Below are 25,530 nucleotides of genomic sequence, written 5' to 3'. Positions count from 1 at the left end.
GGATGACCCGGAAGGATCCTTGATAGTGCTTTCACTCTCTGCTTCTGGGGTAGAAACTGATTCATAGAGCACTGATGTTTGAGTGTACATAGCTGTTACTTTGGGGTGAGCCAGAGGAGGAAAATGAAATGCCAGCTAATGTGCTGGGCTAGTCTAAGAGAATTGGCACTTGTCAAAGCCAGGAAGAGATCTTCCTGCTATATTCATCATTAAATACACAGTCAGGGAGAACCTGATTGATTTTGGTCCCCCTCATTTTTAAAAGAATGTGAACACCCATGATTGCTACCTGGACTGTGGAACTGGGAAGTCTGACAGACAGGGGTGGGGGAAGGTTAGTTTTTCACTCTCCCTTTTGAAGGGAGTACTGTGTTAGTGCCATGTATTACCTGTTAAAAATAAAACATACATACTTATAAAATGAAAATGATACAATGTCAGTGAAGAGAGAAAAAGATATACTGAAAGAAAAGACGGGGTAATTTAGCCTGGAGCAATAATACTAAAAAGGAGTGATTTGGTAATTTTGAAACATATTAGAGTTTATTAATATGAAAGGTACTGTCTTGAGTTCCTTGGTCTGTGTCATACAGAAAGAAAAGAAAATTTGCAAAAATTATGGGTAAAGATCTTGGTGATGATAAAAACTCCATGGCAGGTAGAATCCAAGTATAGATTTTCTATTCTTTCTGAGCTTAAAGAAAGAAAAAGAAAACCAGAGGATCACCAGGTTCATTTGCCTGGTGCCTGCATCACAAGCCACCTGTAATCCACTCTTGCTCTGTGGTTGTAGTGTCATCAGAATGGGATTTTTTTTGGTTGTTTTTTTTTGAAGAAAGTGGACTGCTTGAAGGTCCTTTGTTTTAAGAGATCTGATAAATATTTGGCATGGTGCTGGTCTTCTTCCTGTGCCAGTAAGTCAAACATCTCCACAGTGGGAGCGAAACAGCGGTAGGATGCACTCTCAAAAGCTACTGCCCATTTTGGATTTAAACATGCACACACACAGACACACACGCAACCACTTCTGCTATACCCAAGTCAAAATAAATTAGGTGTGTATTCCTCAGACCCAGTTTCCCGAGAGGCATTTGTGAGTAGCATCAACTGATAACTATAGCACCAAAACTCCTACAGAGCCTGGAAATTCAATTCCTGTGGAAGAAGAATGACAGTGGCAGCTATTAAGAAACTTAGTATACTGTCCTAACCTATCATTAGTATCAAGGTGAAGCATATGGAAGAGAACATATTCTATGCACAAATATCATTTACATAGTGGGGATGTTCTTTCAGAGTTGCCTGAAATGATCTTTTTTAATCAAATCATTTTTCCATGGACTAAGACTATGATTTGCAATGTCAGTTGTCTTGGCTTCTAGTCTTCATGAGCAGGAACTCTTAGAATCAGGTTAAGATCCCCAGTTCCTGAGATTCTCAATCAAAGTTAATAATCTATAAAAGGATTTAAAAATAAATACTGGAAGAATTTCATCACATAATTTTTTTATCAATGGTTGCAATAGTCCTCTTCTCTGATTAGTAATTCGGGATGATTTAGTTGACTTTTTTGGTTTGGATTTGCTGTTTTTAACAGGTCACACTTAGGTGGCTTTGGATGGACAAGGCAGGCAGTTCTAATTCCAGCCTCAAGCTGTGTTCTAAACAGAGAGAATGTGGCTGTCCCAAATATTTTCAGGAGCTAGAGAGAGAACTTGCTGAGAAAAGATGTGGACGTGAGGGCCCAGCTAGAATGCTGCCTGGTTTGTATCCATTGGGTGTGTTGGGAGGAAGCTCAGGACTGCAGCATGTCTGGAAATTTGGAAGGATTTTATAGTAGTCATTAGGCCTCAAGGAGATAGGTTGTGAGAAAGAGGATTATTCACACATGTTCATCATTATCCAAGAAATTATTGGGTACCTGTGATATTGTTATTAACTCTAGTAGGCTTCAGTTCAGTTCAGTTCAGTTGCTCAGTCCTGTCCACCTCTTTGCGACCCCATGAATCGCAGCACACCAGGCCTCCCTGTCTATCACCAACTCCCGGAATTCACTCAAACTCATGTCCATCGAGTCGGTGATGCCATCTAGCCATTTCATCCTCTGTTGTCCCCTTCTCTCCCTGCCCCCAATCCCTCCCAGCATCAGAGTCTTTTCCAATGAGTCAACTCTTAGCAGGATAATTTCAATATCCTCACTGAATGTTATATATAAATGTTATTCTAAAAGTCAGCACTCACTACATGTACAATAGTGGCATCCTTGTGTTTGTTTAATTTTGGCAAGGTAGGTCCAAACTGACCTGGAATCTCACAGCACTGTGGACTCCCCTACAAAGTCTGGGAGTTTCTGATTCCCAAGAATGTCTCTAATTTGGGTATGAGGGTGACAATGTGACTGAGGCCAGCCCATCCCTAAGTTGGGACCTGAGCTGCAGACCCTAAATTCAAGGTAAGCCTTGTCCCCTAGCTCACCGCAGCTCAGGAATGAGTTTTTGTCAATACTCAGAGAAGGTAGATGTCTTAGAAGCGAAGAAGTGTTGCTTGAAGTCTTTGTTTTTAATCTGTGCGATTTGTGGGAAAGAATATAAAGCTGGGTACGGTCACAGTTCTTTCCCAGATTTTCTGTTGGTGATGATCTCTCTTTCAGTCACTAGAGACAGCTGCATAATTTTTATTTGCTTCTAGAATTATTCTCTCGCTCCTCTTCCCTAGCCACTCCATCTGTATGCAGGTCAGAGAGCAGGCTAATTATGGGGTACTGGAGAAGCAGTTGCTCAGAGAAAAGCACTCGGCTTGGGGAGCTCAACACCAGGGTCATGCTCGTGACGATCTCCATGTCCACATCCGCATGTTTGCCTGTGCACGGCCTTCCATCCTTTTGCAGTTGCACAAACCAACTTTTCAGATTCTTTACCAACTGAGCTCTGAGGGAAGCCCTTAGAAAGGTCAACACAAGAAATAAGGGCTTGTTCTTAGGACAAAGCAAGTAAAGGATTTCACTTTTATTTCTTGGGTCTTCACACTAGAAAAACAGCCACCAAGTGGCTGAGAACAAAGATATGTTCCTATACTTAACCAAAGTTTTGTATTTTTGGCTGCCTCTGCACTGGCTTTGGAGCAAGAAGCTTTATACACTTAGGGGGACAAACTCTCAAACTGGTGGGCTGCTGAAATTCCTTGACCTAGGAGATTGCTTTTGCCGGCAGGCCAGTTTTTTCAACTTCTTCATTTCAGGTATTGATTTACTTCCGTAGGTGTTGACCCTATGAAACCTCTCTGGCACCTTAAATGGCACAGGCTGAGAAAGACAAGATGTTTTCTGTGGATATTTTACTTAAGAATCCTGACTTTGGGAACAGGGTGTGGAAAAATAACTTTACCCTCTGCCCCTCCCTCTTTTAGATCAATCAGCTTAGATTCAGCGCCTTGGAATTATCTAGACTGGCAAAGATTTGGGGCCCTTGGCTGAGCTGTTGGAACTCTAGAAGAAGCTTGCTTGCAACACAGATTTATGTTCATCATAAAGAATCTATAAACTCCCAACACCATGTTCTTTCAAATGGGAACTTTGATGAAATTTCTACCTCAAATGAGTCCATGACAGCCATAAGGATCCCAGTGGGAACCCCATCCCTAAGTCCATCATCAGCAGAGCTGGGTCTTCTTTGGTGCTGGGAGAAGTTTGCTTTCCCTCAAGTCTCATCGTTCCAAGATGAGTCACAGAGCCACAGAGATGACCTAGTTTTTATGATTACAGGGAGAGTTGGGGCAAATGACCCCATATTTCTCGACATTCCCGCCTCTGTTATACTTTGGCTAGTTCAAGAACGCATGCTGGTAGCATGGATCTGCCAGTGTTGCCAATTACACCAATGGCAGAATCAGAGTCCAGAAAGGTCTCAGGCACTATCAACTTGTAGTTCAGAGCATGTGCTTTGAAGTCAGACCAACCTGAGTCTGACTGATTCCACTGATACCAGTTCTACTGATGACTAGCTGTGTGACCTTGGAGAGATGCCTTAATCTCTCTTGGCTTTGCTTTCCTCATATTAAAAGAGCAGATAATAATCACCACCCATGGGTGATTGTGAAAGTCCTCTCTGGGTCTAAGTACAATCCTCTTTTTTTCTGGAGAAATTTTACACTAACCCTCCTGATCGAAAAACTTGTGCTCCTTCAGTTCTAGGAAATTTTCTCAAATTTAAAAAATGATTCTCCCATTTTAATGAGGTAATAGCTCTTCTTTTGATTCTCTAATTTCCTTAACTTTCCTTTTCCTATTTTTAATCTTTTTGCTCTTTTTTCAGTCTTTTTGTTCTACTTTCCAGATGATTTCTATAACTTTATCTTCTAAACCTACTCCATAATTTTTAATTTTTGCTGTTTTTGAATTGCAAGTGTTCTTGTTCTTTGAGTGTTCCTTTCATATTGCATTCTGTTCTTGTTTCATGAATGCAAGCCTTTCCAATGTCTCTACAGATATTTCGCTGTGTTTTGGAGTCTTTTTCAGCTCCTGACATTGTCCGTACTGCCTTGAGTTAATTGTTCTGTTTGTTTTGGACCCTTTATCTCAAGCAAGGATCCTTTCATTTAAGAGGAAGGCTCTAGAATTTATGTATATGGGTTTTACCACTGAGAAGACCTGGTTGGCCCTGGCCAGATTGTTTCTTGGTGAGTCACAGGTGTAATTCTTACCTCGTGAACTAGTCCATTTTCCCTAGAGAAATCATTTTTTCCTTCTGGAAGATATAGGTCTGGCTGTCTGGGTCCTGGGGGCTGTTAGGAGAAAAGTGCTAAGATGATAGGATAGTTGCCTGGTTTTGTTGGGCGTAAGAGGAGAATATCTAAGGTGGTCCTTGTACCTTACACATGCTCTCTACCAGCAACTCCCAGCACCCCGCCTTCCGAGGTACCTGATCTTGGAGGCCTAAACCTCTCGGGAGTTCTGCAGCGTGAACTGTCGTGTGGCCCATCACTGCGGGCATATGTGTCACCTTTCTTTGGTCTACTGAGTCAGTTACCCTCATGTCCTCCTGTTTCCCAGCTTCCAAAATTTTGTTGACTTCAGTGATCTACTGATGCCCAGAGTGATCTCCTGTCATCTCTCTCATCTTCTCTCTGCATCTTTGTCCTTGTGCATTTATGCCTTTGATGCCTTTTTAGTGAGTTTCCAGAAGAAACAGTAAGTGTCTACGTAAGTTGGAAATTTATTTTAACTCATTTATTTGTCTATTATCTATCTCCCCCACGTGATTATTAATTCCAAGAGGCCGGGGACCTAGCCTTGTCAACTACAGTATTCCTACTGTCTCAAACCCTCCCTGGAGTATCATGGGTGTTGAATAAATACTTATCGAGTGAATGTATGACATGTAATATAGATCTATTTGTACAATGCTTATAGCCCAATAAATGATAAACTATCTTAAGCATAATTATTTCAGTACTGAGGATTAAGTATTGAAACCAGACTTTATGCTGCTGCTGCTGCTGCTGCTAAGTCGCTTCAGTCGTGTCTGACTCTGTGCAACCCCATAGACGGCAGCCCACTAGGCTCCTCTGTCCCTGGGATTCTCCAGGAGAGAACACTGGAGTGGGTTGCCATTTCCTTCTGCACTGCATGAAAGTGAAAAGTGAAAGTGAAGTCGCTCAGTCGTGTCCGACTCTTCGAGACCCCATGGACTGCAGCCCACCAGGCTCCTCCGTCCATGGGATTTTCCAGGCAAGAGTACTGGAGTGGGGTGCCAGTGCCTTCTCCGAGACTTTATGCTACTCATAGCCATTGATTTTAAATGGGAACAAATCTGTCTCTTAAATTAAAATCTTTCATGAGAAGCATCTGAAATATCTTACCTCCCCTAGAAAAGCTCAAACTTTTCCTGATTGTGATCTTTCCACCATGACTGTCTTTACTAATAGGACATCACCTGTTTCTTTTAAAGCACAATGTCTGTTAAAGTAAGGTCTCTTAAAAGGTAAGAGACTACCTTGAAGATCCCATTGCCAGGTGGAAGCATTCTTGGAACTAGAGCATAGTTTTTCTCGTTCATAATGTGACCTTCTGCCTATTATCTGCCATCCCTCAGTTTCCATTGTCTTCCCTTGGAAAGTTGGCTGGGGAGAACAGAAAGATTGATTAAATGATCCCTGAAGCTTTTTTAGGCTCTAAAATGACAGATTCTGCAGTTCTGCTAATTATAAAGTGGCAGTAAACAATTAATGACTGTCTTTAGGACCCAGGTCTTATGATAATGATATCCCTGTAAAACTGCCCAATCTTTTCAAATGACAGATTGGTCAGTTCACTAGATAACTAGGTATCTAAGTGGTGGCTTCTAGATATCTATATAGACATCCCAGTTGTAAACCTCTGCATAAATGTATTGTCATGATAAAAACCACAGAATTAAATAAGTACAAACAAACTAATTAATTTAGGATTCACTATAGTAGAGAAACCAGTCTTCCACTTGTGAAGATTCTGGCTGAAGAAGGTATTGCTTTTTCCAGTCTTCAAACAATACTTGACTTCCCATCAGTGCTGGCAATCTCTCTGAGTGTTTAGGCCAAAACAAGAGGGTCCTGTGGTAGGTCTTGAGTGGCAGATGGATGAACAGTGGTGGGCAGCCGGTAGAGAAGGACAGATGCACTGAGTGCCCAGAGTTGGAAAAAGCCAATCCTCTGTGAAGACACAACAGCTCTGGTTCTGGAAAAACCCAATGGCATACAGTTGTTGTGGAGGCCCTAGACCCTGCTGTGGTTGGGACACATTGTTTATGACATTGTACAAAGGCCTCAACATTTGTGTCCTGCATTGTGTTTTGGGATTAAGCGAGGGATTATCTGTTTTAAATCACAGATCTATTAAGCTACCCCTGTGTATCAATGACATTGATATAAAGATTAATGGTTGTTGATATAATTTGAATGATAAAGACCAAAAACATAGGGGCTCTAGTATTAGCTTCAGTATCAACTTTGTTGAGTGACCTTGGCCATTGCTATATTCCTTTTGGCCCCTGGTTCCTTAAGTGATAAAGTGGCAAGGGGGACAGATTGGGTGATATCTAAATCATATTCTTAAACTCCCTTCCTGGTTCGATGTTCTGGAATCCTGAGATAGTTCGGTAGTAAATAAATGAGGAAAACAAATTTCCGTGCTCCTGATACCTTCCAGTCATCTGAAAATATTATTCTTGGAGAAGGACCTAAGAAATGGCAGCACCATCTTTAAAACTCCATCAGAACCAGCTCCACTGGGTGTCTAAACAACAGCAACATCTGCTTTTCAATAAAACATTGGCATTGCCCTCTACCAGCTCTCTTGAGGGCTTGACTCAGGAATGAGCAGCTCTATACCCACCCTCTGGGGCACCTGATGAGACTGTTCATTTTATGGGGACCCTTCTTGAAGCACAGCTGTCTGTTTAGGGAAACTTAATGCTTATCTTACGTCTTTGAAGGAGGAAAAAAAAAACTAGGTTGTTTCTCTTGAGTCTGCAGCTCCTGTAGCATTTAATTTTTTGTTTGTTTGTTCTGGCCAAACAGCTTGTGGGATCTTAGTTCCCTGTAGGATTTTCACTGCAGTTTTCCTGCAGTGGAAAACTCAGAGTCCTAACCATTGGACTGCTAGGGAATTCCCTCTAGCATTTAATTTAAAATGAAGAGATCTTGGTTTGGCTTTTTATACAAATTCCCATCTGACTCTGCCCTCTGAACATCCACACAAAACAAAGCCACCAGTTCTGTGAGCCAGCTGGGGAAAGCCCAGGTGAAAACAGATGCTTTTCAGGGAGCTGAGCAGGTGATGTCTACTTCAGTTATGGAGAATCTTCATGCTGCTCAGAGCAGTGACTGCAGGGAATAGCCACAGGAACAACATGCACGTTTACTGTAGAAGCAGGAGAGAAGAGAAGAGCTTTTTGACTTGCATGCATTTCTCCTGAACCTGTTCTAAAAAGGAGAGCCAGGATTCAGAGAGGCTTTGTGGTCCTGGTATATTACCACCTCCTCCCAAACTCTCATTAGTCCTCGAGATACTGTAGCAAATTAATTGAAATTGAAGTCATCTAAATTTTTTACTTCCTTCAGCAATTCTTCACCTTCATGCAAAGTGTTACTTAAAATATTAAGACTGCGTTACAGCTGCTAGCTGCTGTGTGCATCTAAATGACAGAGGGTGATGGCTTAATAAATGATAGAGACACTGTTTGCATCTGTGCTGCCCTGTCTTTTATTATTCTCTTTTTGGCATCTGTAGCCCTGGTTACAAGCATAGTGCCCTATGCACAGAGATGCTCACTGTTTGTTGGATGAGTGAATGAATAAGGAGGTTAGCTTAAATTTTTTTTCCAGGAAGGTAAAAAATTTATTTCAAAAGCATCTGGCATACATCATCTTAGTGGGCATTCATCATTCTTCCCAGTACCCAGCATAGAACAGATGCTCAGAAAGTATTAGATGGATGGATGGAGGAATGAAAGTGAAGAGTGAAAGTGAAAGTCGGTCAGTTGTGTCCGACTCTTTGCAACCCCATGGGCTATACAATCCATGGAATTTTCCAGGCCAGAATACTGGAGTGTATAGCCTTTCCCTTCTCCAGGGGATCTTCCCAACCCAGGGATCAAACCCAGGTCTCCCTCATTGCAGGCAGATTCTTTACCAGCTGAGCCACAAGGGGATGGGTGGATGGATAATATGGACAGCATATGATCCCATAGCATCCCTGGGAGATGGGTAGGAGAGGTACTATTATTTTTAGAACTATTTTTCAGATGAGTACTATGGGACCCTGGGCTTCCCTGGTAGCTCAGCTGGTAAAGAATCCACCTACAATGCATGAGACCCTGGTTCAATTCCTGGGTCAGAAGAGCCCCTGGAGAAGAGATAGGCTACCCATTCCAATATTCATGGGCTTCTCTGGGGGCTCAGATGGCAAAGAATCTGCCTGCAAGGTGGGAGACCTGGATTTGAGCCCTAGGTTTTGAAGATCCCCTGGAGGAGAGCATGGCAACCCACTCCAGTATTCTTGCCTGGAGAATTCCTTGAACAGACGAGTCTGGCAGGCTATTGTCCATGGGGTTGCGGAGTCACACATGATTGAGGGACTAAGTATAAGCACAGCAGCACTATGAGACCCTGAATGAGAAGCCAGTGGACTTTCTCAGAGGGGTGGATATTGTGTGTTTAGTGTCAGGGCCAGAGTTCTTTCTGCCATGAGAAAGAGTGTGGAGTTGGGCTGAAGAACACAAGTCAAGCTTGCATGTCAGAGAACCTTGGGTTTTGAACCCTGGCTCTTGCCCTTTCCTAGCTGTCTCATCTTTGTCAAGCCCCTTACACTCTGTACCTCTGCTTCCTCTCTGTGAAGTACGTGTCTGTCCTTGTGGAGAAGAGTAATGATAGACCCACAGCATAAGGCTTTACATGATGGTTGAATGAAACAATGTGTGTGTATCTTCAGCAGTGTACTTGACACGCAGTCAGCCTTGGTGGTGGTTGCTGGTGTTGCTGCTGTGCTCACTCTTGTAATGGGTGCCTCTTCGGGGACGAAGGTCCAGGAAAGGTATTCCTAAGGATGTGCTTTTGGGTTGTATTTGGGGAAAGTGTCGACAGTGCAGTATCCCTAGCCCAGGACCGTAAGAAAGAAACAGACTAAGGAAGCCAAGCCTTCATTTGTTCAGTCACCCTTCCATGCAAGTCTAAAACATGTGGGAGAAAGGAGAGCATTGGGATGAGCCAGGAAGGGGAAGAGATGAGATTAGTTGGCCCCTTCCCCGTGCAGAATCTAGTCTGCACTGAGCCGTGGGCAGATCCTCTACCCTCAAACCCTCGCTGACTGTTCTAGCAGTGTTACAAGGCAGCTGTTGCACACACTTTCTTGTTGTTGTTTAATCATTCAATCATGTCCGACTCTTTGCAACTCCATGGACTGTGGCCAGCCAGGCTCCTTTGTCCATGGAACTCTCCAGGCAAGAATCCTGGAGTGAGTTGCCATTTCCTTTGCCAGGGGATCTTCCTGACCCAGGGATCGAACGCCCATCTCCTGCACTGGCAGGCAGATTCTTTACCACTACTGAGCCACCAGGGAAGCTCCGTTACAAGGCAGCCTTTTGTTTAAATATGAAGAAATAAACAATGTGAGGAAAATATCTTGTCCAAATGAGAAAGGCCCTCCTTAAATAAGCTAATAGCATCATAGGAGACTGGCTTAGGGGGAGGGGCTTGAGGGATCAGCCTCTGGGCTGTAATGGCTTGTTCAATGTTGTGCCCTCAGCTTTTAGAGCTTTTCACACATGATGAGCACCCAACAAATGTCTGATGAAGGAAGGAATTCATCTAGTCCAACCTCTCTGTCCTGCATATAAAGAATCCAATGTCATATAGCTGGTAATAGGTTCTTAGCTTGAAATACAATGGAAGTACTTAGAATCTTCCATAAGGACCCCAGTTAATCAGTATTGCTTACCACTGTCAGGACAAAGAGATGATCTCATGTGGGGTTCTGGGCACTGAAATTTAATGAAAAAGAAGGTGATTCACCTGCCCTGACCCTCCAAAATGGAAATGAAATGTGAACACTTAAAATGAATGCCAGGAAAGGGATGACCAAGTTGAGTCTGAACCAAAGGAAGATCATTCCGATTGGGACAAAGAAGAGTTTGTCTATGTAGATAAGAATTCTGAAAGAGCCAGGAAGATACTCTTTTTGGTATGGTAGGCCATGGTAGAAAATTCATCTTTTGTAAGGCTGTGAAACACTGTCAAGTAATCAGAGATATTTTTCATACTGCACATAATACACTAAAAATGCTCTATGAATATCATTAAACTGGCTAGTACTTTGAGTTGATTTTTTAATTTGTGGTATTGGTTTATATTGGGTGATTCTTACACTGACAACTCATAAGTAATATTTCTGCAGGACTTCACAGTTTGTAAAACATTTTCATGCACCTTAAATTATGTAATTTTTTCAACAATTCTATGATAGAGCCTTTGATATCCACTGCAGGGGATAACTGAGGCACAGAAAGGTCACATGTCCTCCAACCCAAGTTCCTCTCACTTCAGCAGGCTGCTTTTGTTGTAGACGATGCTTGTTCCAATATCAGCAGGACAGGTATCAAGCCAGTGAGTCAGAGCTAGGTGTGTAACCAGTATACCTCAACCTTGAATGTGAACACAAATCTCCCGGGATGTTAAAATGCACATCCCAGTTCTGGGTCTAGAGTGAGACCTGAGAGTCCAGCCTTTCTAACAAGCTCCCAAATAATGCTGATGCTGCTGGTCCATGGAGCTAGAATGTCTTTTTTGTTGTTGTTTGTGAATCAGTTACTCTCTCACTTACAGAATTTCCAGCCTGAGAGAAGGCATACTCAGAGCTTTTTGCGGCTGATTCATGTCCAGAGAGGACCTGAGGCCGACCCCTGTTTCTCTCTCCCTGCTGAGAAAGGATGAAATGGCCACAGCAAGAGACAGGCATGATTGCCTAGGAGTCAAAACATTGTCCAGGGACTCTTTAGAAATTTCTGCCCAAGTGTCAGTCAGGCTGGAATTCTGGTTCCAAAATATCTATTTCACCTGGAGGGCAAAACAAGAATGCTAAAATCCTGGACTAAAGAGCCTGAGCAGAATTCTGTGTGTGAGTCCAAAGTGATGATGTGTTATGTTTTCTTTTAAAGCGACTTAAAAAGAGTCAACAAGATGCCTATTCTTTGGGGACATCTTATTAAAACCAGGCAGAAGCAACAGCCAGCCTGGGGAGGTTTGCAGTGTCCAGAACGTGGACAGGGTTTGAGGGGAGCACTGAGGTAAGAAGACAGTCCAGGATGGTGGTTCTCAACCTGGCTAGCTATTGAAACCACTCATATGCACCAGAAAGTATGAATGTTCTGACTCCACTATAGGGATTTTCAGTTACTTGGTCTGGGATGGGGTCTAGCATTGGGATTTTTTTTTTTTTTTTTTTTTTAAGGCTGCAAAGGGGTTGAATGTGCAGCCAAGGCTGAGAACTGCTAGGAGAAGGCAATGGCAACTCACTCCAGTATTCCTGCCTGGAAAATCCCATGGTTGGAGGAGGCTGGTAGGCTGCAGTCCATAGGGTCGCTGAGAGTTGGACACGACTCAGTGACTTCACTTCCACTTTTCACTTTCATGCATTGGAAAAGGAAATGGCAACCCACTCCAGTGTTCTTGCCTGGAGAATCCCAGGGACGGGGGAGCCTGGTGGGCTGCCGTCTCTGGGGTTGCACAGAGTCGGACACGACTGAAGCGACTTAGCAGCAGAGGAACACACACTGGATAGTTTGTATGTGGTGAAGGGAGAGCCTAGAAGCAGACAAGCAAAGGGACCTGTGGATCTGAGGGGGCTATCCGAGGTCAGCCCGGCTACCCCTGATCGCCCTGCAGCTTGTTCTCATTGCTGCCCAGATCTTAAGGCTCCAGACAGCCCTCCCTACCTCATATCCAATAAGAAATGAATGCTGTTCAATTCCTGTCCTTAAACTAGAACAGTCCTGGGCCTGAATTATGCCAGGAACCTCGTGCTTGCAGTGTCTTTGGAAGTCTTTTATTGCAGGACTGATTTATAATACCCAAGTAGATGAGTTGAGGGCAATTACGTAAATGCTGTTTCTCTGGGGTAGAGAAGAACGGTCTGGTTTAAATGAAAAATGCAGTGCCAAGTCAAAAATTCAAATCGTTATGTGGAATTACAGACCACAGTAAATCAATTTTACAAACACAGTACTGATCTCACTGTGTTACAATACCCGCAGGGTCCAGTTGTGACAGTCTAGAATTGGAGAAGAGGCTGAAGGTGAAGAGAAAGTGGGAATTGGGACGTGTGAAGCCTCAATAGCTTGTCTTGAATCACATGGTGATTCAATCAAATATAATTAAGAAACCAGGAGAGACTAAACCATCTAATTTCTCTTAATTAACCCCCTCCCCAAATAATCTAATTAGCAGTGTAAACTCAAATTGTGGGTTTTTTTTTTTTTTAATGGTCGTTTATGTGTATTGTTACACTTGACATTTGGATTGAATGCTTTAATGAAAACAAGGACCAATTCCTTCATCAGTAAATTGCCCAGCTGGCCAAAATGCTGAGAATCTCCAGTTCTCATTCTTCTATCAAGAAACTAAGTTAAGAATTAGTCAGGACTGCATAATACATTTCTAATTATTTATAACCCTTCTCCTAACACTAGAAAGAAAAGAAAAAAGATTGCTGCTTTAATCAAGGCCAAGTTCAGAGTTTCATGCTCTGAAGTCCTGACACCCATCCTGCATTTGGCTGGTGCTGAGTTGAGACCCTGATGGGAGGAGGATTTTGGCATTTTCTAATGCTGCCGGTCCTTGCCTGGTCAGTGCTGTTGCATTTAAGAGCCATCTTGCCCTCTTATCTGGGAGACTTTTGAGCTCCAGTTGCAGTGAAGGCTTTGCCTGTAGTTCAAGACAAGAACTAGTAGACAAGCTATCTTTTGTAAGCCCCCTTTAAGCAACTCACCTCCTTCTCCTCTGGACAAGAGCTGTGGTGTCAAGATATAAAAGGATACCCTGGTGATTTGTTCAGTGACTCTGGTGGTAGCCTTGGGATTGATGCTCTGTCATGAAACTCTGGCTGTTTGCGGTTCCAAACTTGGATGGCTTTGCTGGTAGCCACACCCTGTCAACAGCCAGGGAGTGTTAAACACAGGATTGATGGTGCTTTCAGTAAACCTAACAGGCACTTCCTGGATAGACATGTGAGTTGAGGTAACAGTGATTGTAATTTGAGAGTTATCTTTTAAGAAAGGGGTAGCAGGGAAGTTTTGTGAAAAATCTGAGTTTCTTCACTCTCTTCCCTCTCTTCCTTAAACATAGTGATTAGAGCATTTTTATGGACAAACTAAAAATGAAAAAGATGTATCTGCTTCAGTCCACCCCTGGCCACTTGCTTGACTCAATTATTTTCTTTACTTGGTGTCATAATGAAAATGATTAAAATTCTGCAGCTCTGTCTTAAACTCTTCGCTCTCCACAAGGGTAGAAATTCCACAGACAAATTTAAGGGCCAAGAAACCTAAAGGTTAAGTACATAGAGATATAACTATGGATATGAAAAAGAGCATAATTCAGGAAAGTAGAAGTGAGCCCCCCTATATAGGAACCTTAGCAATGGCTGGATTGATCCCACAGTACCTTGAATTGGCTGAAACATCTGCTTCAGTGGCATCAAGTTATTTCCATAGTTGATGTCACTGGTTCTGATAGGGCAGAATGAGAGGATTGGGGCAGTTTCCTTTCAGGACAGCTTGATCTGAAGTTCAACTTGTAAGACTCTACTGATTTCTATAAAATGTATATATTGGCTTATCTGACTTTTATCATAAATAATGACAGTGTAAAGACAAACAGCAGTTATCTAAAATAGATTTTCCCCTGGACGACACCCAGTTTTGCCATTATAGAAACTGACAAAAGAGGACAAATGAAATGTACCCAAGATTAATGCAGCAATAAAAGTCTGCCAGAAACATTCTAATTTACTTCTTAAAAGCCCAAATGTTTAAGTGATAACGTGAAGGCAGAAGCATACAGCTTTGCTCTGCTCCAAGACTGGTCATCTGTGGAGTAATAAGGGCTGACACCAGTGGCAACTCACATCATGGAGAAAGCTCTCCCTGCATCAGAATGTATTCACCTTCGTACGATCTGAAAAATGAGACTGAATGGGCAAAAAGAGATTCAGCAGTGCGTATTTGTCGACCTTGGTATGTTCTTTGCAGCTTTGTCGTCTTCTGGAGTCTCCATTTGTTTGGTTTTATTGCATAGGCTAGTATTTACCTTCTCTTCGGAGAGTGTGTGGCTTCCTCCTTGGCTTGTGGGAAACGCCCAGTCCACCCACCACATCTTTGCTTTGTAGATGCTCTTTCTTCTTCTCCCAGAATGAGGTGGAGTCTGAAGCGGTTTGGGGGAATCATCTTCTGGTGTCCAGATGTTATGAGCACTGGTTTTCCAAACTTTTAGGCAAGAAGCAGAGTGCAAGCATGCAGAGTTGAGACATATAACCTTTCAGATTTGCTTTTAATCTATTCCCTGAAGCAATGAGGCAGAGCATGTTAATTTTAACCTTAGTAATTAATACTCCCTCCCCCTGCCCCCAACACAAACCTGTTCTTGGCCATAAATGTGACTGGTGTTGTCTTTTTTGCATGATGTCACTGATTAAATACTCTAGTTTTTTGTTTTTCTTATTTTAATGTATTCTTGCAGTACTATTAATCTTTTTTCCCCAAAGATTCCCACCACAGGGCCTCAGATTACTGGTTGTGGCACCACAAAACCAGCTAAAGAAGAGGAACCCAGGGTCTAATGTTTCGCCACTGAGCTTTGCAAAATATTTGCCTTTAAAAAAAAAATCAAATGCCTAGAATTATGCATACAAGTGGTGTTAACAGAACTTCACTCTTTGAAAATGCAAAGCCTTTAGTAACAGTTCCTTAGATACTCTGAAAACCGTGTTCTCAGGAAAAACGCTTGGTATGGTGCCCAAAAGATGCCTGTTAAGCAAACCTAAACTAAGGGAATAAACAGAAACATTCCCTGCCAATAACTTTGAAACAATAGTGATAGCTATTTTATAACTGGCAATGGCTTGAACTTTTTCTCTTCTAAACTTGACAAGTATCAGACCATCTCCTGCAGCAAAACTCTCAAATTGGTGTATTCAGCCAAAGTTCTGATACTTCTGAATTTCTTTTGGGAGTAGATGTAGACAATGTAGTTAAAATACACCATTAGCAATGCGTAAGTAGAATTTTCCGCATGTATTTTCATAGCCTGTTGACACACACAATATGTATCCCCAGAGTAAGGAAATGGCTTGGATCTTTTAATTCTGGAAAGAAACTCTTAAGTTAAATATTTTAAAATAATATGCAAATATTTGATCTCTTCATTCTGCTTTTTGAAATCCCTAAATAAGAATGAGCTGCTTTTTGTAAAGTTTAGTAGCAGTTGGATTGAGTTCTATCACGTAAGCATCTAGAATTTGAAATATTAACAAAGCATTAAATTTTCCTGTAAGAAGCCAGCTTGAATTAGAAATGGAGACTGAGACTTCCCTGGTGGTCCAGTGCTTAAGACTTTGCCTTCCAATGCAAGGGGTGTGGGTTCAATCCCCGGTCAGGGACCTAAGATCCCACATGCCTAGCAGCCAAAAAACCAAAACAAAATAAAAACAATATTGTAACAAATTCAATAAAGACTTTAAAAATGGTCCATATTAAAAAATAATCTTAAAGAAATGGAAAGACTGGCTTAGGAAGAAGAGTGAAATTGCGAATCATGCCCATGTGGCTGAACTCATAAGGGCCTGTGAGGCTGCAGAGTCCAACCTTGGATTGAGAAAACAGGTTTCTGGGTTTGATGAAAAAGAATGACATTAGAAGAATGGGTGTACTTAATGGCTCTATTCAAAAGAAAGTCAGTTTCAGCAGCAGTCTTGATTCTAGACTCCAGGATAAAACGCTGATCCTGGAAATAGGTGGAAGCGCACAGTGGGAACAGTGAGAAGTGGTGGTGGACTGAATTTGAGGAGTAGTGTTAACTGTGAAAGGAATCAGAGGACTTAAAGCACACGAGTTCCTGAGGCCAATTAGGTGCCCGTGGAACTCAGCAAACACAGCAGAGAACAGCAGTCGTCTCTATCATTGAGTTCAGTCCTCAGTTTTTAACAGAAAACTGGGATCCCCATAAAATAACTGTACTTCAAACAGATGATGAAAAAAAATGACAAAAAGAGCTGTGAATTCAGCAAATATAAAATAATTTGTATTTGATTAATGTTAATACCTTCTGCATACGTATCAAAACCGTTTGTCACACAGCATTTCATCTACTAACCGGGCTTGGTGCACATAGGAATTCCCAGGTCCTTCCACCACCCAGGGGCCCACAGCTCACAATTTTAGGGATTATTGAATTATATTGCCTTTTGGGGCCTTCCAGCTCTGAAATGTTATTAACCTATGCTCATAATAATTTTAAAGCATTACTTGCATTAGGTGTATAAATTTAAAGAGAACAGAGAAGAATGCAATGTATCTTTGAACGACCACCATTACCGTTTATTAGGATAAAGTTTCAGCGTTAAAAATTAAGCTTCGGTTGTCTGGACTGTTTGTTTATGGGGATCACTGCTCTCCTTGGCAGTGAGGTGCAGTTCTTAACCTGACAGAGAACTGAGGAGAGAGCGGGACCCATACCCCAAACCTTCCTCTTTGCACAGCCCCATTACTTGTCACCTTAGAAGGCAAAAGAGGTAGTTATACCTGTTTTGTAAGAGTCTAACTATCCTGAAAAGTCTTTTCCTGCCTCTTATTTCAATAACTAAAAATCAAGGCAAAGTCAATTTTGGTCAAAGGAAAGGGGGAAGAAATCTGATTTCCAGGCTTTCAAGAAAATACTTAAAAAGAACAGAACGCAGCGCCAGGTATCGTATTTTCCCCCTCAAAAAGTGTTGAAAGGAGTCTCATGAAAGATGCTTAGAGATGAAAAAGACATCATAAGGTTAGAGGAGGTCGCAGACGGCAGCCGGCCCCGAGTGGTATGACAGAGTTTATTACCAGATTATGAGACCCTCTGTACTCACATCATCCTGCTGCATTGCTGGAGCAAGGTTATTTTTAGCTGCTTTTCCCATATTTCAACTAGACTTGGTCAGTATTTGTTATTTCACTTGAATTTATAAATGTTCCAAACACTACAGTACCCTATTGTCATATGTACTCATATATATGTACGTACATATATAAGTGTGCTGTGCTTAGTTGCTCAGTCGTGTCCGAACCTTTGTGACCCCACGGACTGTGTAGCCCGCCAGGCTCCTCCATCCATGGGGATTCTCCAGGCAAGAATACTGGAGTGGGTTGCCATGCCCTCCTCCAGGGTAATCTTCCCAACCCAGGGGTTGAACCCAGGTCTCCCGCATTGCAGGCAGATATCTGTGCCACCAGGGAAGCCCATGAATACTGGACTGGGTAGCCTGTCCCTCCTCCAGGGGATCTTCCCCACCTAGAAATCGAACCGGGGTCTCCTGCATTGCAGGTGGATTCTTCACCAGCTGAGCCACCAAGGAAGCCCCACATATAAGTGTACATACCTGAAATTTCTTGTAGCGATTCCTAAAAATATAAGGGATATAGACGCTATACTCTACATACTGTTAAGTCTTAGCTTCAGTTTTTTCAAGAGCAAGGGTTACAGTGTTGCCCCCCTGGGCAATTATTAGAATGAATCCCCTCCCCCTGAAATATGCTGTCCCCCCAACCCTCATTATTATGAAGTTACAAATTCAGGACCTCAATTCTGCTGGAACTTGCCAACTTCTAATCTACAGTGAGGTTTTTTTTCAAGTTGTGCTTACTTCTGCAGCATTTGAATATTACTCTGGGGCAGCTTAAGTCTGAATGGAGCGTGTTCTGTTGTCTGCCACGCAGCAGTCAGCTGCTGAGAACATTCAGAAGGCCCGCCTCTAGCTAGAGTTATTCTGGGGAGACTAACACAATGTGAAAAGCTTCTCAGAAGCCTGCCTTCCCTGCCTTCCCCTCTCTACTTATAGGAAAAGGACTTTTATTCATTTATTTTCACCTGAATATCCATTCTTCCTCTATGTAACACCACTTCAGATGAATACTTTTGGTCAAAAAGAAAATGGAGCGACGGGACAGCCATGCACCATCTGCCCTTGACCACCTCATTCATCCACCGCTGTGCAGTCTGTGGTCTTACACTCTCTCTGTCCATTGCATTTATTCTTCCCTCTGCTAATTTATGGCAAACAAAGTCCCCCAGCACATGAAGTAACACCAAATTTGGCTTTGTGGTCACTATTAGCTCCACCGAAAGATCTGTCTTCACCCCAAAGTGCCCCCATGAGCAGGTCACCTGTCACCTGCTCCAGCCTCCTTCCCAAAGGCCTCAGTCCCCTTTGGAGAAATGAAGCATTTGCCACACACAGGTTGGCTTTCATGTCAGTACGTGTCACCCCTGACTCTGAATCCTTGGCCCTCTCTGCAAAGCAGAAGCTTAGTGGGAGACATTTTGCTTGTTGCTACAGCAGGTTCACTCCTAAGGGGACATTTCTGACTTGGTGCCAGCTGTAGAAGTTTTTCTGATACAGACCCAGTGAGGCCTTAGGTAGAGAGTCCCTGGGAAAAAGCGCTGGTACCTCAGGTATAACTGATTTTTATTAGAGTGAAAGTCACTCAGTCGTGTCTGACTCTTTGTGAACCCATGAACCATACAGTCCATGAAATTCTTCTGGCCAGAATACTGGAGAATTCCTTTTCCAGGGGATCTTCCCAACCAAGGGGTCGAACCCAGGTCTCCCGCATTGTGGGCAGATTCTTTACCAGCTGAGCCACAAGGGAAGCCCAAGGGGCAGAGACCAAATTCATGCCATATCCCCTGTGACCTCAGTCAAGCCAGGGGCATATGAAGAAATGGGTCTAGGTTTTTATGAATGAATTCCTAAAAGTCCCAGCAAGTTATGTAAACATCTAGTGAATTCCCTGGACACTGACAGCCTCCGAAAGGATGCTTATCAGTGGGGAGCTAACATGAATTTTAAGAAAACATTCAACTGCTACCTGTGTATGGTATTGTTTTCTGCATCCAAGGATGGGGACCCTCTTAGCAGTGTTATCACACTCATGGTGATGGATTTGTTATTGCATGTAACCAGGTAGAGGGCTAAGGGTTCTATCAGCTCTGGGTGTGTGTCTCTCTGGGAAAGGTCTGCTTTTATGGTTTGGGGCTCACTCTAGTCCTGGCTGTGAAGAGGAGCCCCCCTTTCCACTCTGGGCCCACCTGGCTAGCGCCATTCAGAGCACCCACCAGATATTCTGAAATGGTTGCAGAGGTACCAGGAAGCAAAGGCGTCTAAGCTGGAAAGTCCCATCACTTGGGGCAGCCCTGAACAAGTCCGCTCAATTTTGTATAAATACTTAGACAGGCATGAAATGAATTTTCTGGATGTCTGGCTTTTCTTCCTGTTGGCTTCTCTCTTCATTTTTGCTGCTGCTTCCTTTTTATTTTATTTTTTTCTTATTCTGCCTTTTTAATTTTTTTTTTCTCTTGCTAATTCAGATCCAACCAGGTAGCAATGCATTTTGCAGGGAGCCTTTTTAAAGAGCTTCCTCCTTAGTCTATTCAGTGGAAATGCAAGCTGTTTCAGCCTGTTAGAATCCAAAAAATAAAAAATGTTCCCTTTGCATATTTTGAAGTTAGATGATAATCCCTTGCCTTTGATAGAATCTACCCAAATTAGAAATTTCTCAGGTTACAGATAGTAAAATTGGCAGCTCCCTTTTTTTCCTCCCTTTTTTGTTAATAAAGAAGTTTCTGGCCCTTCTTTCACACACAAGGCTGCGTTTCTGGCAACATGAAGCCAAACATAAATATGGACAGCAGGGGTGTGAACTCCATTGCTCTCCGGCCTGATTAATGCCAACTGACCATGAGCAGCCTCCCCACACCACTACTGTCTCAAACACACTTTTTGCAAACACTCAGCCTTTTGGCTCTGGTCTTTATGTTTTTAAGTGGGGGCAAGAAAGCCTGCTGTTCACGTCTTTATGTGGATGCTGCCCCACCAGAAATGCAGTTTAACAGAAAGCAGAACTTCTCACACAGGGATGTCAAGTCTGCTGGCTAAAAAACAGAGAAGGATTAATGCCAGCAAAGCAGTGCTAGTCCGGACTTGGGAGAGTAAATATCATACCTCATTGGAGGGGATAGAGCCCTACATGGAACTTAATGGCGTCCCTGAAAAATGTTTAAAAATGCATGTGGCTCAATTCCATGTTAGCACTGCAGCAGTCAAAATAAACTGGACCTGTCAGGGGCCAGCACAGAGAGAAAGTTATGAATAGACTTATTTTGCAAAGCTGTCACTTTACACGCCCAGAAAAACCAACCAAGGGTAACGTCGGCTCCCTCTGCGTTGATTTTGGTTAAATCCCTCCCTTGAATGACCTCAATTTAATTTGGCTAGTTATATGTGAGTTTTGTTGCTTTTTCCTGGTTTTCTGGAAAAGAAATTAAAAATGGGGGCTACACAGATGTTGCCCGCTGTGCGGAAGGGCTGCACATGCTGGAGAAAACTGTTCCCGGCTTACAGAGAACACCCCACTGGCTTCTGAATGAAAGCCTTGTTACCTGGAAGTGTTCTCATGTAAAGTCTGGCATTAACCTGCGAAGCCAAGGGAGAGAACCGGCCCTTTCACATACAGCTGCCGTGTCCCATACCCTGAGGTCCCTGTTAGTCTCAGGCCCCTTGTTGTGCCTGCACCCCTTTCAGAGGTGACAGCTCCCCTGATTCCTGGTTGGAAGGACTAGTCCCACTTCTGCTAGTTCAACCCAGCCAAGATTGCCAACAGTGAGTGGTCTGCCCTCCCCTTCCAGAAAGTCTGCCCTAATGACATGGGTCATGTCCGGTTTCGTGTGGTCCCCACTCCCCACCCCACCAAAAAAAACTGGCCAGGACATGTTCTTTTCCATCTTGGCAGATCGCTACTTTGCCAGGCTGTCAGTCCTCACCTGGTTTTTGGGTCTACTGCTCCGAATCCTGATTTCTACAGTTAGAACTGAAAACAGATCCCGCCCTACAGAGGTGAAGGTCCTAGGTTATAGATGTAGCCTCCTTAGAGAGCCCAACTCACCCAAAGGTACAGACAGCATCCTTTTTAACCACCCCAAAAGGAAGAGCCACCCTGTGATCCTGGATGCAGCGATCAGACAGCACCATCTCTCAGGGTTAAGAGGTACTGTGGGTTCTTCTGTGGCCCAGGCTAAAGTGGGGGGAATAACCTATTTCATTTTATTTTTTTTTTTCCAGTTCTCTCAGGCCAGGCACACCACAGCCCTTTGAAACGATCTGTGTCCCTTACCCCACCCATGAATGTGCCAAACCAGCCTCTAGGACATGGATGGATGTCTCATGAGGACTTACGAGCTAGAGGACCCCAGTGCCTCCCATCCGATCATGCCCCCCTGTCTCCACAAAGCAGTGTAGCCTCTTCAGGAAGTGGTGGGAGTGAACACTTAGAAGATCAGACCACTGCTCGTAACACATTCCAAGAAGAAGGTAGTGGTATGAAAGGTGAGTGACAAAACGAGAAACCACCGGCAACAGAGCCCCTCCCTTGATTTGGAGTCAGAAGGGTGAGGAGAGAGGTAGTCAGCCAGGAGGAAGGAGCCCGCCCCTCCCTGGGCTGATGGGAGGCCCCTCCCTTGCAGAGCTCTGGGGTTGACCATGGCGGAAAGGGCTCGGATTCCCCTTCCAGGGCTGCTTGCCAAAACCTGGGAAGAGCAGGAGAGGTCAACGCCCTCCTTTTTCCTTTTTTTTTTTTTTTTTTCTGAATGCAGTGACTTGCAGACAATTAAATGAGTCACAGCTGGCGGCATAGTATCTACTGTTTGCACATCCGTTCCTTGGTCTGTCCTGTCTGTACAGACGTTGATCTACTCCAGCCTTCTACCTCACTGCTCTGGCCAGGGAATCATCAATAATTTAGCAAAACAAACCACAGGATCTTTTTTTAAAAATCTCTCTTAGTGTAGAATCATACTGGTGCTTCCTTTCCTCTCTCCCTTTCCCTTTGATATCCAGAGAAACCTGCAAACCCTTTTCTCTGCATCTATTGAAGGGATGTGAAAAAAATAACACTGAGGCTTGTTGACAGTGTTTTAAGGCTGATAATGGATTTGCATATAGGTGATAAAGGCCTTTTGTGCAGCATCAGTAAATGTTCCTACATTGCCCTGTAAATCTCTCCTCTTCTAAAGATACTCATCGAGAGATAGAGATTTCCAAATTATCCATGCTAGGTTCAAAGAGGATACGCACATTCTGTATTTTAGATGCAAGTTGTTCAAGGGCTTGGAAAGGCCCCAGGGAAAGATGCTCATCAGAGACACACTAATAACAATTTTAGATGGAGAAACAAGAGCTAGTCGTGCCCCTGGGACTACGATGCTGACAGGAGGCTCCGAGAGCGCCCTCATTGATGATGTACACAATCCTGAGGTTGTGCTGTTTCTGATCTTTCCCTTGAGAAGGATTACTGTTGACACAGAAGGCTGGAGACTGAGCCCCCTCCCCACCACAGGAGCGTGGCACAGAGAGATGCCTACTACTCACCAAGTGCTGGTTGTAAATGAGCCTGAGGCTGAAAATGGAGCCTGTCAACCAGGGGAAGTGAACCTGAAGTGAAGCCACTTTCCTGGAGCATCCGTCCCTCCCAGCTGCTCAGGCCAGCATCCTCTCATCCCAGCGCCATCCATGATGGATGCTGTGCTGAGTGTCCAGAGTGGCTGGGACTCGTCTTGATGTTTTCCTCTCTCAGGTGATACCAATGGGTCATTTGAAGGTGTTTAACAGGCCTCAGAAGCAATGGCCCCTTTTGGCAGGGAGGGGATGTGTGTCCTCTTTTATATCTCTTTCATAGTTTTCAGGGGAATGTGTCATAATTTTGGAGACCTCCCAAAACCTATTTTTGAGTTCTGTGCTAAGTTGCTGGGCCCCAGGGCATGAGCAGCAGGGATGGCTCAGCCATGCTTGGACCAAGAAGGGTGGAGCCAGTGTTTCTCTGGACTTGCTTCTTTCCAAGTGAAGTCGAGTGTCTGGACAAGTGGGGTGTCTGGACGAATGGTTTCCAAGACAGTGGATGTGAGGTTCTAACTGGTAACCGTGAGAAGGAGGCCTGGCCTTCCTGTTGAAGGGCTTAGTGGGTCTTGTGGGAAGTCCTTGTTCTCCAGGACACTGGGTTCACCGTCTGCTTACAGGAGCTTCATTGTCTTTTCTTTCTCTTTTCCTTTGCCTTTCTCTTCTTTGTTATCTTTCATTCTTTGTGTTTTATTCTGAAGCCCTCTGTATACTTTAGACATTCTCTCAGAGCAGGTGAAGGTTTGCCCATTGCATGCTGACTTTTGGAGATGAGAAAGTCACTACTCATTAGTAATAGTGACAGTAGGCTTTTAAAGAGACATGGAGAGAAAAATGGAATCAATGTCCTATCCCTGTTTAAGAGTGAGAGCCAAAATATTCCAAAGTTCAAGGAACATCCCACGTATCAGCTTCTTCGATTCCTTCCTTTAAAACTCGTGTGAATTGTCCCCTCGGAGCTTCTTTGATCAGAAGGTGATGCAGACAAGACTTTACATCCAATATTTTCTTTATAGGTCCAAGATGTGTGGTCAGAAATGTGCTATTTGGTGACAGGACTAAACAGAGGATGCTCTTCTGTGTATATCCACCTTCTGCTGACTTATTGAACTGTCCCTGTCTCAAAGAATTGCATGGGATCCACAGGATAAAGTTCTTAGCAAATTAAATAGAAACACCTATTTGAAGGAACATGATAGAGGATGAAACATTCTATGTATGGAAAAAGTGTGTTTGTGGTTCCGCTGATAAGTCAAGCTGTAGAAATATCCACACCTGAAAACAGCATCATCCCAGAGGGTTGGGGCCAGTGTTTGTGCCCCATGAATGCCCCTCCCCACCGCACCTGGTGCCATCTTCCCTTGAAGGCCACCCCCCTGGGGACTCCTGCCACCAGATGCTGCTCAGAATGGCCTCCCAGGAGAGCACAGAAGCAGCCTGTACAGCCTGCCCTAAGAGTATGTCATTCAATTCCCCTGTCCCAGAGCAGACGCCGGGTTCAATTTCCAAATTAATTCATATTTTTCTGAAAAATGAAATCTGAAATCAGATGAAGTGCCTTTAAAGAGAGCCAGCTCTTCCTCTTGGATCCTCATCTCTTCCTTTCTGTAACCGGGCCCCTTGGCAGGAGTGCTGGCCTTTTAAAGCCCCGTTCTGGTCCATCTCAGGATGCCATCATCTGATTGCTATTTTCCTACTCTTTAAACGCCCAGCTTACGAGAACAACATGGAATCTGTAGTAGAATCTGGAGGAGTTCCAAATCTCCAGGGGATGCATGTCAGCCCTCACCCCACACCTTGGGAAAAGAACAAAAATTCCCGTAATTGAGCTTAATTTAGTGTGAATTCATCTTTCTTGCCAGCAGCTGTGCATACCTTGCTGAAACGCTGTGTTCATCATCCTAGCCTTCCTTTCCATCCAGACAGATGAGCCAGGTTTGGCTACACACTGTCCCTTAGGAATGTGCCTCTTAGGTCAGGAGTGGGAAATACAGCTCAGGGCCCAGCATTCCTTCTCTTTTTATTTTTCACAAACATCCATCTCTCTTTTTGTCTTGGTGTCAGCGTTCCCTGCCAGGGATTGTCACTAAGTTCTCTCACAAGTAGATCAGCTCCTGCTCTCAGAGGATTAACATCATCTGCCCGCTTTGCTTTGTTTTTCCTTTTATAGTGAACAGCCATCCTGAAGGTTTAAGTCAGCTCCAAGGCACAGAGTGGATGTCCCTGGCAGTAGGGATCTCAGACTAATATCTCAGGCTCAGGGAATCATGGGATCAGCTACTCAACTAGAAATTAATGAAAAGAAGTGGGGC

At 43.6% G+C, this 25,530-nt stretch overlaps 1 protein-coding gene across 3 annotated transcripts in view; it reads left to right on the top strand.

Annotated features, from left to right (window-relative positions):
• The window catches only part of SAMD4A (sterile alpha motif domain containing 4A), a 226,037-nt gene that overhangs the window by 148,921 nt on the left and 51,586 nt on the right, over positions 1 to 25,530 (top strand). For 2 of the 3 annotated variants that reach the window (XM_040226398.1, XM_040226399.1), the window contains exon 4: positions 21,890 to 22,153. The exons of the other annotated variant lie outside the window; for it this stretch is intronic. In XM_040226398.1, coding sequence (XP_040082332.1) covers positions 21,890 to 22,153 — 264 coding nt within the window. The remainder of the gene's footprint in view (positions 1 to 21,889; positions 22,154 to 25,530) is intronic. 3 annotated transcript variants of the gene reach the window in all.

This window comes from Oryx dammah, unplaced genomic scaffold, assembly GCF_014754425.2.
Source record: "Oryx dammah isolate SB20612 unplaced genomic scaffold, SCBI_Odam_1.1 HiC_scaffold_26, whole genome shotgun sequence".
Classification (NCBI taxonomy): domain Eukaryota; kingdom Metazoa; phylum Chordata; class Mammalia; order Artiodactyla; family Bovidae; genus Oryx; species Oryx dammah.
Note: the sequence above shows the minus strand (reverse complement) of the source record. Positions and strands in the feature narration are given on the sequence as shown.